The following is a 16,606-nucleotide window of genomic DNA, read 5'->3' as shown; positions in this document are numbered from 1 at the left end:
CCAGGGTGGAAAGAGGGAGTGTGCTGTCATATTGTGGGGATTTCAACTAGTGTCACATAGCAATATATGTATAAATTTTTGTATGAGAAATTAACTTGAGCTGTAAACTTTCACCTAAAGCACAATAAGAAAAAAAAAAAGAATTGATGCACAACTTGAAGAATGTAATCAATGTCACTGAAAAGTAATGTATTTTGTTACGTATATTTTCACCACAATAAAAGAAATTAAAAAAGAATGAGATGCTTTAAGAAAGGAATAGTCATAGCAGGAGAGTTATAAGAAAGTTGAAGAAATCTCCCACAGAGTACAGGTAGTTCCCAACTTACAAGGTATTTAAGTTATGATGTATTGCACTTACAACCGCAGGATTTTTTTTGTACATCATATCATTAGTAATGTGTACTATATACAATGTTGTAGCGCGTAAGTTGCTGATGTTATCATTCTCATGCCAGCCTCCAAAGACAATAAAGATCGGATTTATACAGATACTGATAAGAAAAGGCAATAATAATGAAAACAAAACAAACAAACAAAAAACAGGTATTCTGACATGTCAGAACCGACTTACGAGGGAGTCGTCAGAACAGAACCCCATTGTAAGAGACTACCTGTAGAACAGAATTACATAACAATATAGAAAATGGATAAGAAGAAATAAGAAAATTGGAGGATTGATCCAACTTTCTAACTAATAAGAATGTCAGAGAGAACAGAGAAAATGGTGAGGAAGAAATTATCAAGGAAATAATATAAGAAAAGTTTCTGAGAATGGAAAGGTATTAGTTTCAAGGATGAAAGAGATAAACAGTAAAAGGAAGGAAAAAAGATCCATACCAAGGCACATATTATCACATTTCTAAACAGCAATGGTAAAAGGAAGATCCTAAAAAGATTTCAGAAAATGAAAACAGATTATATTCAAAGAGTCAGAAACAGAATGGCACAGGACATCTCAACAGCAATATTGGAAACAAGAAGAGAATGGAACAATGCTTTCAAAACTCTGAGTAGAAATAATTTCCAGTATAGGATTCTATATCCAGTCAAGGTATCAATCAAATATAGCGGAAGAAGAAAGACATTTCCAGGCATGCAGGCTTTTTCAGGAAGCGACCAGAGTAAGTGTTTCCTCGAAATGGAGACATAACCTAGAAAGAGTAAGGCATGTGAGCCAGGAAATAAAGGAATCTTAAACAGGAGAATGGTGGTGAGAATTCATAGGATGATATAGTAAAGGGAAACATCACAAATGAGAGCTGTGCAACAGGCATAAAGAGCAATCAGTTCAATCTGAAGCAGGAAATTATAAGGTTTAAGAAGGAAGTCTCCAGGAAGAAAATGGAACCCAGAGACCATCTGATCTGTTTGACTGTACAGAGTTTTAAAGTGATGGCACAGAGTTTAGGGCTGAATTAGTTTTGGAAATATATATAATTAAACAAATAAAAAAATAAGGCAGGAAAAACAAAAATGTGTACAAGGAAGGAAATGTAATCATAATATACTACGAGGTTCAGCTGTGAACAACATTCACATTAACATAATCAAGCAAACCTTAAATATGGATTTAACCAAAAATTGTGATAAAACTATAGTGAGAGAATGAATGGAGAGGGGAAATATGTGTGTATGTACATGTAGGGGGGACAGCGAATGGGAGGAAGTAGAAGAGAGCTAAAACTTCTTCAATAGTAGGAAACCAAGGGATATGCTGAGTTGAAAAATGCAGAAAAAGTAAATATGATCCTTTAGAGAAATACGAAAGCGAACAGAAGAAAATTAAACTCTCAGATTGTAATATGGGATCCACAAACACGAAAAGGTTAGAAATCAAGGGAATAACAGAAAGAACATTCAACTGTGAATCAGAAGTAAAACTATTTCCTGTAAATCTTCGCCACCAAGTAACTCAATTAACTTTGCTACTTTGTTTTCTCATTTTTATAATGAGTTGAGATTTGTTGACTTCTTAGACCATTTTAGTAATAAAAATCAATAATTCTAAAAAAGTAACTTTCCATCCAGCTGGGATTGAAAACTCAGAAAAATCCACTATGCCAACAGCTGTTTTGTTTATCCACATCAGTCCTCTTAAGTCTGACACAGAAATGCAGAACAGTGAATAATTTCTGATAGCAAGTAAAGGATATTTTTAATTAAAAGGTAGTCAATTCTCATCATTCTTTTTCTTGTTAAATAATAAAAGAAGTATAGTATTTTCTGCTGTATTTTGACAAATGGCTGTGACTTTGGCTCCATAACACAAAATTAAGTTTATGAATGACATGCCACATTTTACTAAAGAAAACATTCTCCTTCTAAAAGTGATATCAGCAAGGCAAAATAAATAAAGTTATTACCCGAAGTTTCTGGATACCTAATAAGATCTTTTTGGAGCCCTGGTGGCACAGTGGTTAAGAGTTCAGCTGCTAACCAAGAGGTCAGCAGTTCAAATCCACCAGCCACTCCTTGGAAATCCTATGGGGCAGCTCTACTTGGAATCGACTCAAAGGCAATGGGTTTGGTTTTTGGTTTTGGTTAGTAAGCTCTTTTTAGGCACTTACCTCTCTAAGTATTCTGCAAGGAGTTGTTCTACTGCAGATGAATACATCCATTCGCTTCCAACTTTCTTGGTATATCCAGGCACCTCCTCATTTTTTTTGTTGAACTTGAGATTCAAACCCACATTTGCTTTATGGTCTCCATGAGGGCTGAATTTAAACCACACATACACACAGAACAGTTTTAAAATTTTATTCAAGGAGTAAAAAGTTTTGCTTTTAATCCTTAGAAAAGCTCGGTTTTGACTGTTGCTCTATATTTTAGTTGTTATGTATTTATAAAGTAGCATTAATTGAAAGACTAGAGGAAAAGCTTCAAAACCCAAGTTAACAATGAATACAGATTAATTATTTATGTAATTAGAGAGGAAAATAAAATAATAAAATGCAGGGAAATACACTATTGAGGTTCACACACACCCTCTGATACCTTTTTTCAAGGTTCAATTTGTTAGCTGTTAAAAAGAACTTTTTTCCAACCATCTAAAACATTTGTCATTCAGATGAAAGATCACCATCAGAGAAATTTATACACAATTTTAAAAGAAAATTCAGAGCAATTAATATAAGAAAATAAATGCTGAAATATTAACCATTTTATCTGTATCATTTAATTTTTCTGCCACGTTAAGTAAATTTCTCTAGTGTAAACTTACTTTCTCCCAGATCCTCTTCCAATAAAAATACTTCCTGTAAACCTTGAAACAAGGTATCCACTCACTCCAAGGCGACTGGCCAACATATATCCTGGGTTGTACTTTATAGAATATTTCTTTAAATATAAAAACAAAAAGGTCAATTATGGAAGCACAAAGACATTAAATGTTATTTCTTTACCTTTAAAATGTGGAGATAAGCACCACATCACTAACCACTGGATTGTGGCAATGTAAGGACTCTCAAAAGTAAGCGATCCATTTCCCTTTCTTTTTAAACAGATCTGAACGCAGAAATTTTCTGCTCCTCTCTCTCCTTAAAGAACAGAATTCCCAAGGATAGATTAAAAGGGGGAGGAAATATACATTTTATAAAACTGTCTCAAGAAATTAACTCTACTGTAAGTACTAAATAGCAAACTCCACAGACAAGGGCATTTTTTTTTAAAACTAATTTTCATATTCTAAGCAGAGCCTAACAAAGTACCTGGCACAAGATGAGGCTTTAATAATTATTACACTGAATTAAAACAAAACTATGTCATCAAAGTAGTTGCAACTAAAAGAGTTCTTTATATATGGACATAAGTAATATTCATTTCCTCTAATACTACCATATGAAAATAACATGCATGAATAGGCTCGTAATTAATATAGTGAAATGTAAACACAATTTGTGTACTTAAGGGAAGATTGTCAAATGAAAAAAAAGAATCAGATTATATCCTTTTTAACCAGAAAGCAAATTAAAGTCTCACAAATCCAGTACCAACTAGGGTAAGCTACCAAATATTGCTAACAATGTACTTAACAAAAAAGCATACTTGTTTTATATGAAAATAAGGAAATTTTACCACCAACAAAGAGCAAATTTCCAGAAACTGGCAAGGAATTAAATCCGCCACTATTATTTTTTTTAATGATCATGTCTATAATGACCTCCAAAATGGTCATTTCTTTTTTTGGTGGCCTAGAATATAAAGTCACTATTAAAAATATGGGAATATATTAGTAAAGACTGCAACAAAGTTTTTTCATCAAGAACATCATAAGATTTAGAAATAATACAGACAAACTAAGTATGCTTTAGTAGTTCTCAATTATAGGCAGTATCCTCTTTCTAATAAGCACTGGGAAACGTCTTAGGGGCACATTCAGTTACAATAATTGGCATGGGCTGCTAGCACTTAGTACCTAAGGGCCAAGGATGCCAACTGGCCTGCCATATGTGGAGGAGTACTACTGAACACATAATTGTCCTGCCCAAAATACAAACAGACTCCTTTTAAGAAACTCTGGGTTATGGTGTAATTAAAACTAATTAAAATAATCACAAATATTCTAGAAAATGTAAAATAAATATCTTACGATGTTGGGACAGAGAAATAAGCCTTGAGTAAAAGTTACAGAAGATACATAAAGGGAAGGAAAGGATACTGTAGAAGGCATGCCAATCAACACTGTATGCTACCATGGGCAAACTCTTCTACATCTAGAAAACGCCAGAGCTGAAGAAGCACAAGCTCTTCTACCTTCACTGACTCCCAGAACAAGGTTCTAGCTTCTTTGTCTAGTGGGCCACTCTCCCAGTTTCCTGACTGTGCTTTCTGAATTCTTTCTCCACAGAGACCTGATGGTAAAGATCTCCTCTGCCTTCCATAAAATTTCTTCATGAGTGTACTGATGCTGAATACCTTAAAACTTTAGATTTTATCATCGTTGTTGTTGTTAGGTGCCATGGAGTCGATTCTGACTCATAGCAACCCTATGTACAACAGAACAAAACACTGCCTGGTCCTGCACCATCGTCACAATTGTTGTTATGCTTAAGCCCATTGTTGCAGCCACTGTGTCAATCCATCCTGTTGAGGGTCTTCCTCTTTTTCCATGACCCTCTATTTACCAAGCATGATGTCCTCCTCCAGGGACTGATCCCTCCTGATAACATGTTCAGCCTCGCCATTCGAGATTTTATCATTAGTGGAAGTAAAAGCTTAAGTAGCAATAGCTGATTGATTGTGAATTAATTTCAGTCAGCTTAATCAACCAATAAGAACAAACGACTAACAGCAGAACCTCCTCCCTATTTTAAGAAGGAAAAACAAAAAGAGGCCGGGGAATATCTTTGGAGAAAAAGGTCCTAAAAAAAGACATTGTGGACTTAAATGTAGCCTCTCGATTTTCTCTAGGGTTGATACTGTTCATCTTTGGCTGAGTAGAGACAAACATCCTTTGCACGAACGCCATTTGTCACTTCTAACTAAAAACGAAGGCATCTGTGCTTGGAATAATTATAGAAGGTTGAAAAAACGTGAACTCTATTCCCAGAAGTTATGTTAATCAATATACTTCTTATAAGCTTGAAGCAAAACCCCAAAAACCAAACCCGCTGCCGTCGAGTCAGTTCCGACTCATAGCGAACCTAGAGGAGGGAGTAGAACTGCCCCATATGGTTTCCAAGGAGCGGCTGGTGGATTTGAACTGCTGACCTCTTGGTTAGCAGCCAAATGCTTAACCACTGCACCACCAAGGCTCTGTAAGCTTGAACAGAATCAGCCATATAACCATTATGGATTAATAACGGGACTTCAGTGATTTCTTCTTTTTTAACCCCAAAGATCTGCATGGAGATTTGAGCAGATTCTATAATTATCTTTAAACAATAATACTAGATGCAACTATGAGAAAATCTAATCAGCATTAAATATTTGAAATAAACTCAAAGGAGATGGCAAAAATATCCTTCTAACATTTAAAAAATTTATCAATTCTACTTAATAAATGAAACAATATGAACTGCTGTACTCACATGCTGGTTCTGAATTAAAGCATCAAGATTAGGTTCACACGGAATGCTGAAAACCACACGAATCCTACCTTCTGTAATCACATCGCATGAATCTTGAACCTTGGAGAGAGAGAGAGAGAAAAAAAGAGTATGTTTTAGTCTCTTTCACTACATTTTATTTATTTTTCTTTTTATTTGAACAGTGTTTATTATTTCTGAAATACAATGTGAGAATAAAGTTGGATAGTGAGAATTCTCTTGACATTTGTTAAGTGGATGTGGTAATATTATAAATTTGGGTCACTATATCCTTGCTTTAATAGCTGCTCATCATTCTTTTTTTAAATTAGCTTTTTATCTGCAAATAATTTCAAACTAACAAAAAGTTGCAAAAACAAAAATAGCATAGAGAACATGTGAATATTTATCCTGATTCACCTATTAACACGTTACCCCATTCGCTTTAACATTTGCATGCTGTGTATAATTACTTAATTTTTTTCTGAATCATTTGAAGGTATATGATACACATCATGTCCCTTACCCCTAAATATTTCAGTGTATATTTCCTAAGAAGGATATTCTATTACATAACCACAGTATAGTTATTACGTAAATTTACACTGACACAATACTTTCATCTAAGCTACTTCCATATCCCAGTTTTATCAGTTGATCTAATAATGTTCTTTATTTATAGAACTCCCTTCTCCCTCTACTACAGGATCCAGTCTAGGGTCAGGTATTGCATTTAGTGGTCCCATCTTTTTAGCCTCCTTTAATCTGGATTATATTCACAGCCTTTGTCTTTTATGACAATGGCATTTTAAAGAACACAGTTCACTCTTCTCTTTTAAAAAGAAGGTTCCTATTTTGTGTCTGTCTGATGCTTCCTCATGATTAGATTAAGGTTACACATTCTCATCCAGAATATAGCACAGGTGATGTAGTGTCCTCCTCAAAGTACCACATCTGGAGGTATACGATGTTCATCTGTCCCTCACTGTGACATTAACTTTGATCATACAGTCAAGATATTGCTCAATTTCTTCACTCTAAGTACAGTTTTTTTTTCCTCCTCACCAGTAATAAACAGCCTATGGGGAGACACTTTTCAACACTGCAAATATTCTGCTCCTGGTCAAAAATTCCCCCCATATTTAGTTTCCATTGATGATTCTTGCCTGATTCAATCTTTACCATAGACTGGCTACAAAATGATGGTTTTCCAACTCCAGTACTCTCTCCACATTTACCCTCAACATGTTACTGCAAGCAAGGGCCCTTCCTTTCCCTATTTATCTATTTATTGTCACTATGGAATCATGAATTCCTACCCTTCCCAATGGTCTATAATTCATTAACCCCATTAATCCACTGCTGTCGAGCAAACAGAACTAGAATATGTGTGTACAGACACATGTGCATACATATACATACATATACATGTCTATATAAATACATATATACACACATATACATATTTTAGCAATCATTAGGTCAAATTAATACCTTCAGTTCTAATCCATCCCCTACAAGTTCCTTCTTGCTTTCCTCCATTACATATTTACATATACCTTATTCCATGTGAGAACTGGGGCATCACAAAACATCAACACACTAGATCATTCAATCCTATAACACACTTAAAATAGTTTCAGAATTGCTTCATCCATACCACCACAATAAGCAAATTTCTGGAAAAAAAAAATCAGCATTTGAATTCTTTATCCCCCACCCCCAATTCCAACTTGCTTAAGACTGAAGGTATACAGTCAAATACTGTGTTCACAAATTATAAGGATAAATTTTTCTTATTTCTCCTTTCAGTATTACATTTTATTTTACATCTAAATGAAAAGAAGTTAAATAATTATATCAACTTGAAACCAGAAATAAATTTAATTAGTAACAATAACTGAAACTAACTTCTCCAGTACAGCCATAATAGGGGGTTCCCAGCATAAAGACCATACTTCTAGGAGGAAATAAGTCATCCAATGTTTTGATATTGGAGAAACGGGAGCCGAAAGCTCGGATGTCCTATATAAAATAAAATATAAAAGTAAATCACCACAATCAAAATTTCTACAGACTGCACATTATGTTTTTCTTATGGGGTTATGACTGTACTATCTGCAAATGTCAAATGTGAAGATTTTCTATGTAATAATAATAGCAGATAAAATTTATTCACTACTTACTGTTCTAGGTATTTCACATTATTTATTTGAAATATAATTCTCAAGACAACCCTCTGTGGCAGAGATCACTATTAGCCCCACTTTATAGATGAGGAAACTAAGGCACAGAAAGGGGTGAACCCCACTCAGGGTCACACAGTTAAGAAGCCAACTCAGGCAGTTTACGCTCTTAATTACTACATTACACCATACCCCCAAAATTACGAGATCACCACATGTTCTAAAAAATTTTTTGTCCCCTTACTATATCTAAGATTAGAAACAAAAGCAAACTCCTTTTATGTATACTAATTTACTTAAGGCAAACTATTTTTGGAGAATAAAAATCTGAAACTCACGTGTGTAAGTTAATGCTGGAATTTTTTTTCAAGACTAAGTCCTTTAAAAAAAAAAGGGCAAGTTCCCTAGCCCTACACACAGTGAGTGTCTGAGCATGTAATACTGCTTACAAAGTCTTACAGTAAATTGCATATTATGTTAAGTAATAATCTCTATCATACTTTGCTGAATTCGTCTTCTACATACAAATAAATATTAATGTCTTTTCTTTATACAATGTCCAACAGTGTACATCCAGATGGAATTGAGACCTGATGGAGACTTACTTTAACAACAGTTTGATAAACAAAAGGAAGAACTTGTTTTGACCACTGTTTCTCTAGTCGAACTTCACCATTTTGATTTATTTGATATTTACGACCTGTGAGTAACTGAGCATATATAACTGCAGATGTTTCATTTATTATTATTCCTTTTCTTCTCAGGTAACTAAAAGAAAGAATAACAAAGAAATATACATATATGCATGAGTGTGACTAGTATTCTAGAAATAGAACTTGGTCATCATCTAAACTGGTTTCTACCAATGCATTATCAAATACTTAAACAAACATTAAATAACGCAGTAAGGACTAATATGCTAGCAGTTCTTAGTACCTAACTTAAGACTCTGTGTATTATTTGTTTAACTCTGTGGATACTTCTCCCAATGACTGTGTGATAAAATGAGAAGTCATAGTTATAAGAAACTCCTGTGCTTCACATCCACGAGGATAGCTATAATTAAAAACAAAAAACAGAAAGTAACAAGTGTTAATGAGGATATGGAAAAACGGGAACTCTTTTACACTGCTGGAAGGAATGAAAAACCATGCAGCCCTAGTGAAAAATAGTTTGATGGTTTCTCAAAAAGTTAAACAGAATTACCATATGTCTTGGTATGTACCCAAAAGAACTGACAGCAGGGACTCAAAACACTTGTACACAAATGTTCACACCAGCACTGTTCACAACAGCCAAAAGGTGGAAACCACCCAAATATCTGTAAAAATGCTGTGGCAGATGTTTGACTTCCTCTAATTTCACGAGGGGGAAGGTGAATCAAGATCAACAGCCCAAGGCTGATTCCTATGAGGTCAGACTCCTCTCTCCAAACTTTTTACCAATTCTGACACCAGCCATCTCTCCAAAGGCACTCTCTACTTCTCTGTTGGGTTTGATAGTTCGTTGCAGTGGCCACACAGAACTTACAGACCATACAGTTATGGGGTTTATTAGGGAAGTAACATGTTACAATTCAGGATCAAGAATGACTCAGGATACAGTTCTTCGATCAGGACAGCCTCTTCTCAGCCGTGCCCACAGGCAGGCCTCTCTCTGGCCCTTGGCCTCTCAGCCACTTGGCCAAGCCTCTGCCCTGCTTGGGCAAGTGCTACAAAGCTCTTTAGCTCTGCCACTAAGTGCCTGGGGGTAGCCCACTCCACCAGTAAGCCTCCTGCCCAAAGGTACTCAGTTGTTTCACTCCTTGGGTCAGCATGTCCACTGTAACCACCTTGCTCTGTGGACTGGGAAGCCCCTGTGCCATCTTGCACCAGTCTCCTGGTTCTGCCGCCAACATTTCTCTGCTGCTACTTCTTGATGTCTCGCACCGTCTCTGGTGTTACAGCTCTCTCTGTGTCCTTGGTCTAGGAGGTTCCAGGGCAGGGACCAGGGTTACAAAGGACATGCTCTACTCCTGTCTCTTCTACTTGACCGTAGTGAGGTTCTCCCTTTTCTACCTTTGGGATAGCTCATTTTAAGCCCAGCAAGATGGCAAAACTGACCAATTCCCTCGATAGGGTTTCATACACCTTATTTGCATTATTAGCAAGCTGCCCAATGCCCTTGGTGGGCCACAAGCACCTTATTTGTATAGCCCCACCCAATAATTTGGTGGGACTTACAAGACCATAGTGAGAAAGGCTAGATAAAAAGGATCCATAGCACCACAATATCCACTAACTTACTTAATGGGTACACAAAATGTGGTATATCCATAAAATGGAGTATTATTTGGTTATAAAAAGGACTGAAGTACTGATACATGATATAGCATGGATGAACCTTGAAAACATCTAAGTCTGAAAGAAGCCAGAAACAAAAGGTCATATATTGTGATTCCATTTATATGAAATATCCAGAATAGGCAAATCCATAGAGACAGAAGCAGATCAGTGGTTGCCAGGGGCTGAGAGAAAGTGGGGAGTGACTACTTAATGAGTATAGGGTTTCCTTTTAGGGTAATTAAAACGTTTTGGAACTAGATTGAGGTGATGATTACACAACATTGTGAATGTACTAAATGCTAGTGAATTGGTTAAAATGGTTAATTTTATGCTACTTGAATTTGACCTCATTTGAAAAAAAAGAAAAAAGAAACTCCTGTGCCATACTTTGGAGCTCTGGTGGCACAGTGGTTAAGAACTCGGCTGCTAACCAAAAGGTCGGCAGTTCCAATCCACCATCCGCTCCCTGGAAACCCTATGAGGCAGTTCTACTCTGTTCTATAGGGTCGTTATGAGCTGGAATTGACTTGACGGCAACAGGTTTAGTTTTTTAGTTTGGTGCCACATTTATTCTGCAGTGGAGGCAAAAGGCAGGATCAGAAACATCTTTTATCATCTCTTTGTCCAGGTGGAATTGGAAGGATTGGGGGAAAAGAACATATTTACTATAATAGTTATATTTATTTTAATAAATCTTCAAACAATCAAGTCTAAGTTCCTTAATGGAATGTGTAGCTAACTGCCTCCATGAACAACTGCCTTCTCTGTCATGAGATTATAAGAACGGAATGGTATCTGGCTACCATTAACGAACATTTTAATCAAAGATTCTATAGAACCCATCTAAGATACTCCACTGATCCCACCCCGTCTGGAGTAAGGGAGAATGAAGAAAACCAAAAACACAAGTGAGAAAGATTAGTCCAAAGGACTAATGAACCACAACCACCACAGCCTCCATCAGACTGAGTCCAGCACAACTAGATGGTGCCCGGCTACGACCACTGACTGCTCTGACAGGGATCACAATAGAGGGCCCCAGACAGAGATGCAGAAAAACGTACAAGAAAATTCTAACTCACAAAAGAAGACCAGACTTACTGGTCTGAAAGAGATTAGAGAAATCCTGAGAGTACGGCCCCTAGACACACTTTTAACTCAGTACTGAAGTCACTCCTGAGGTCTACCCTTCAGCCAAAGGTTAGACAGGCCCGTAAAACAAAATGAGACTAATTAGGCACACCAGCTCAGGGCCAAGGACAAGAAGGCAGGAGGGGGCAGGAAAGCTGGTAACAGGGAACCCAAGGTTGAGAAGGGGAGAGCGTTGAAATGTTATGGGGTTGGCAATGAACGTCACAAAACAATATGTGTATTAATTGTTTACTGAGAAACTAATTTGCTCTGTAAACCTTCATCTAATGCACATTAAAAAAAGATTATATAGAAAAATCCTGATCAAAAGCGAGAAAAATGCAGAACAGAATTTTAAATTTTCATGGAATCTAGACTTTATGGAACCATGGAGGCTGGATAAATCCTAGAAACTATTGCCCTGAGATAATCTTTAAACCTTAACCAAAAATATCCCTGAAGTCTTCTTAAAACCTAACAATAGTTTAGCTTAACTAGTAAATAGTATCTGCCTTGTACATTGTGCTCTTTTAAGAACTATCTATATGGGATCAAACTGACAACAGCAACTCAAAAAATTAGGAGGCAGTGAGTTTATGTTAATGGAGGAAGAACTATTTGGAAAAGGAGAGTGAGAATTATTGTAAAACTTGAAGAATGTAAACAGTGTTACTGAATTGTACATGTAGAAATTGCTGAACTGGTGTATCTTCTGCTGTGTACACTCTCAACAAAAACAAAAACAAATAAATCCTGTTCTGATTCATTGGCCAAAAAAAAAGTATGGGCTCCTTAAACGCAAGAACGATGCCTTATCAGTCTTAATATCTCCATGGAATCATTCTTCTCACATAATTGCTATTCTATTAATATTTACTGAATTAGTTGTTAAACATATATTTAAGTTAATAAAACAAATTCTTATAGTATCTAAGTGTTAAGACTTTGCAAGTTGCACAACTTTTTTAGAAAACACTTTGCAAAATATACCATAACACTTTCTAACATACCATTGCTTCATGTGTATTTTCTACTTTTATAGAAAAAAATAAAAATAGGCAGTGGCTGTTCATAATTATACATAAGGTTGCATGAGCTGGAGCCAACTTGATGGCAACCAACAACACTCATAAATGAGTGAATCTAAACACATATTTATCTTCAGCAAATAAACAGGTGTTTAGATTCTCTTCACTTAACTGTGATTATGTGGAACCTGTACATGGATCAAGAGACAGTTGTTCGAATAGATCAAATGGATACTGCATAGTTTAAAATTGGAAAAGGTGTGTGGCAGTGTTTTATCTTTCACCCTACTTATTCAATCTGTATGCTGAACAAATAACCTGTGAAGCTGGACTATATGAAGAAGCACACAGCACCAGGATTGGGAAAAAAACATTTCATATTTCTAACAACCTGCTATATGCAGGTGACACAATCTGTGATATGCAGGTAATGCAACCTTGCTTGCTGAAAATGAAGACATGAAGCCCTTACTGATGAAGGACAAAGACTATAGTTTTTAGTATGGATTACATCAAAATGTGAAAAAAAACACAGACACGAAAATCTTCAAAACTGCACTAATAAACAACATCGTGATAAATGGCTAAAACATTTAAATCGTCAAGGATTACATTCTACTTGGATCAACAATATCCATGAAAGCAGCAGTCAAGAAATCAAACAGCGTTACTGGGCTGGTCTCAGGTGACTTCTAGCTCAACTGGCATAAAATATTTTATAAAGAAAATGTTCTACATCCTACTTTGGTGAGTAGCGTCTGGGGTCTTAAAAGCTTGTAAGTGGCCATCTAAGATACTCACTCTACTGATCCCACCCTGTCTGGAGCAAGGGAGAATGAAGAAAACCAAAGGCACAAGGGAAAGATTAGTCCAAAGGACTAACGGACCACAGCTACCACAACTAGATGGTGCCCAGCTCACCACTGACTGCTCTGCCAGGGATCATAATAGAGGGTTCCGCACAGAGCTGCAGAAAAACGTACAACAAAATTCTAACAAAAAACGACCAGACTTACAGGTCTGACAGAGATTGGAGAAATCCCAAGAGTATGGACCCCAGACACGCTTTTAACTCAATACTTCCGAGGTTCACTCTTCAGCCAAAGATTAGATGGGCCCATAAAACGAAATGAGACTAAATGGGCACACCAGCCCAGGGGCAAGGACGAGAAGGCAGGAGTGGGCAGGAAAGCTGGTAACAGGGAACCCAAGGTCAAGAAGGGGAGGGTGTTGACATGTTGTGGGGTTGGCAACCAATGTCACAAAACAATATGTGTATTAACTGTTTAATGAGAAACTAATTTGCTCTGTAAACCTTCATCTAAATCACACACACACACACAAAAGAAAGAAATCAAATAACGTATTGCATTGGGCAAATCTGCAGCAAAAGACCTCTTTAAAGTTTAAAAAAAGCAAAGACTAATGTGCCCCTGACCCAAGCCATGTCTTCTCAATTGCCTCATACGCATGCGAAAGCTGGACAATGAAAAAGGAAGACAGAAGAAGAGTTTATGCATTTGCATTGTGTTATTTGCAAAGAATTCTGAATACACTGTGGACTGCCTGAAGAATGAACAAATCAGTCTTAGAAGAAATACAACCAGAATGCTCCTTAGAAGCAAGGATGGAGAGAATTCAGCTCACTTACTTTGAATATGTGATCAGGAAAGACCAATCGACAGAAAAGGACATTATGTTTGGTAAAGTGGTGGGTCAGTGAAAATGAGAGAAACTCTCAATGAGATGGATTGGCACAATAGCCAACACAATGGACTCAAACATCAACGATCATGAAACTGGTACAGGACCAAGCGACGTTTCGTTCTGTCGTACGTAAGATCACTGTGAGTCGGAGATGACTCAACCGCAACCAACAACAGCAGCAGCAAACACTTATTTGGGAATACGAATAAATAATCATTTCCCAATGCCTAGATGATTAGATTCTATATAAAAATAATTATTTCCTTTATTTCCATTTTTGGAACTTTAGAACTTTATGAAATTAACACCATACAACTTCAAAATGTTAGAAATATGAATTTTTTTCTTAAAAACATGGAGTATTTTAAGAAAAAAAAGTAAAAGTGAAAGCAAGCATCCCTATAGATTTCTTTTTATTTTAATTAAAATGATATTAGTATTTTACAATTTAGGATATTCTGCTGTTGGTAAAGAGCATTTGAGGAGCCCGGTGGTGCAGTGGTTAAGTGCTTGGCTAACTGGAAGGGCAGCAGTTTGAACTTACCAGAGGCTCCCTGGGAGAAAGATCTGGCACAGCCCGCTTCCATAAAGATTTGGAAACCCTCTGGGGCAGGTCTATTCTGTCCTATAGGGTTGCTATGAGTTGGAATTGACATGACGGCAATGGGTTTGGTCTCTTCTTTTTGGAAAGAGCCTTTATTATATTTAAAAGGTATCTAGCTGTATCTTTTTTTTACACTGATTTTTTTAAAATCAGAAATAGCTGCTGATTTTTTTTCCAAGTGCTTTTTCAGCATCAACTGATATATCCATCTGGTTTTAAAATGAAGACTGACCAAAGATTTTGCCACAAATTAAAACAAACAAAACTTAGTGAGGTAACCACTTCTATAAGATGAGAATGCAAAGAAGAGACACAAGAACTCAGAAAAGCTACACAAGATAACATGTGAGCTGAAAAGAAAATGTGAGTTGGCAGAGTTCAGAAAATAAACAGGCATAAAATAAAGTCATTATAGAAATAAAGGTCAAATTGGAGTAATTAAGCACAAATGAGAACAGACACTGGCAAAAACACCACAAGGGATATAAGGACATGAACAAGCAAAATGAAGCAGAAATAACCAATCATTCAAGTGGACTCTGACTCGTGGTAACCCCAAGTGTGTCAGAGTAGTACACAAAGAGTTAAAAGGATTAGGGAGAAAACAACAGACACCGAAGACAGATAAAAAAAAAAAAAAAAAAAAACCTACTCACATAAGTGATAGCTCCTATAAAGAGAAAGAAGTAATGAAACCTAAAAAAATTTAAATATATAATTCTAGAAAACTTTTTAGAGGTAAAGGAAGATTTTACTGTATAGATTGAAGAGACACATTGTTCCAAGAAAAACTGACTCAGAATGAGTAACCTAAGATATATCCTAGTACAGCTACTGACTTCAAAGATGAAGAAATAATCTTTTGAATATACAAGCAAAAGAAAATCATTAGAGAAGAAAATTAGGTTGGTCTTACAATTTATTCATAGAAATATTCAATTCTGGAAACACTGGGACTAAGGAAAGAAAATTTGACCCAAGACTCACATATAAAGATAATGAGAAAATATTTTTAAACATGCAAGCACAGAGGTAATCTTCATAGGCTTTTCTTGAATAAATTACTGAAGGACAAATTTCAGTGAAATAAGAAATAAAATGAGAAAGTACAGCACAGGAGCTGGTGAGTACTCAATCTATTTAACTAAAGGACTCTGATAATTATGGCGAAGAACAGAATGCCTATGATATTAACCCTGACAATGCAGAAACGTTAATATTTTAAAAATTTATGTGGGAAAGGAGGAGACAAAGAAAGGTATAGATAAATACAAAAAAGAAAACATTTAAAAGTGATATCAATAGAGGTATATGGGGGTCAAAAGATAACACTGAAAGCTGATCTCAAGTAATAAAGGTATATGGAAATATAAACATTAAAATAATCTATTAAAATTGGAATACGATGGAAAGGGAAGTGGGAAGAAGTAGAAATACAGCTGCTAATTCTATCACTGTTTAAAGAGTAGGACATCCGGAGAAAGAGGATCAAGTCTTTCTATGTCATTGCTATAAAAATCACTATTAGAACAATGTAAACCTCCCAAACACATTACCAAGAAAACACAGACCATATAGAAATCTTTTTTAAAAGACA

General features: G+C 36.0%; 1 protein-coding gene across 6 annotated transcripts in view; it reads right to left on the bottom strand.

Annotated features, from left to right (window-relative positions):
- XRN1 (5'-3' exoribonuclease 1) overlaps positions 1-16,606 on the bottom strand; it is a 116,795-nt gene that overhangs the window by 48,922 nt on the left and 51,267 nt on the right. For all 6 annotated transcript variants that reach the window (XR_002825402.1, XM_023739332.1, XM_023739328.1 and 3 more), the window contains 5 exons: positions 8,821-8,983; positions 7,941-8,054; positions 6,033-6,131; positions 3,224-3,339; positions 2,571-2,717 (listed from right to left, as the gene is read on the bottom strand). Coding sequence is in view for 5 of the 6 variants with exons in the window: in XM_023739332.1 (XP_023595100.1) it covers positions 2,571-2,717; positions 3,224-3,339; positions 6,033-6,131; positions 7,941-8,054; positions 8,821-8,983 (639 nt within the window). In the remaining variant the exon portion in view is untranslated. The remainder of the gene's footprint in view (positions 1-2,570; positions 2,718-3,223; positions 3,340-6,032; positions 6,132-7,940; positions 8,055-8,820; positions 8,984-16,606) is intronic.

The sequence above is a fragment of the Trichechus manatus genome, unplaced genomic scaffold (genome assembly GCF_000243295.1).
Source record: "Trichechus manatus latirostris isolate Lorelei unplaced genomic scaffold, TriManLat1.0 scaffold00132, whole genome shotgun sequence".
NCBI lineage: Eukaryota > Metazoa > Chordata > Mammalia > Sirenia > Trichechidae > Trichechus > Trichechus manatus.
Note: the sequence above shows the minus strand (reverse complement) of the source record. Positions and strands in the feature narration are given on the sequence as shown.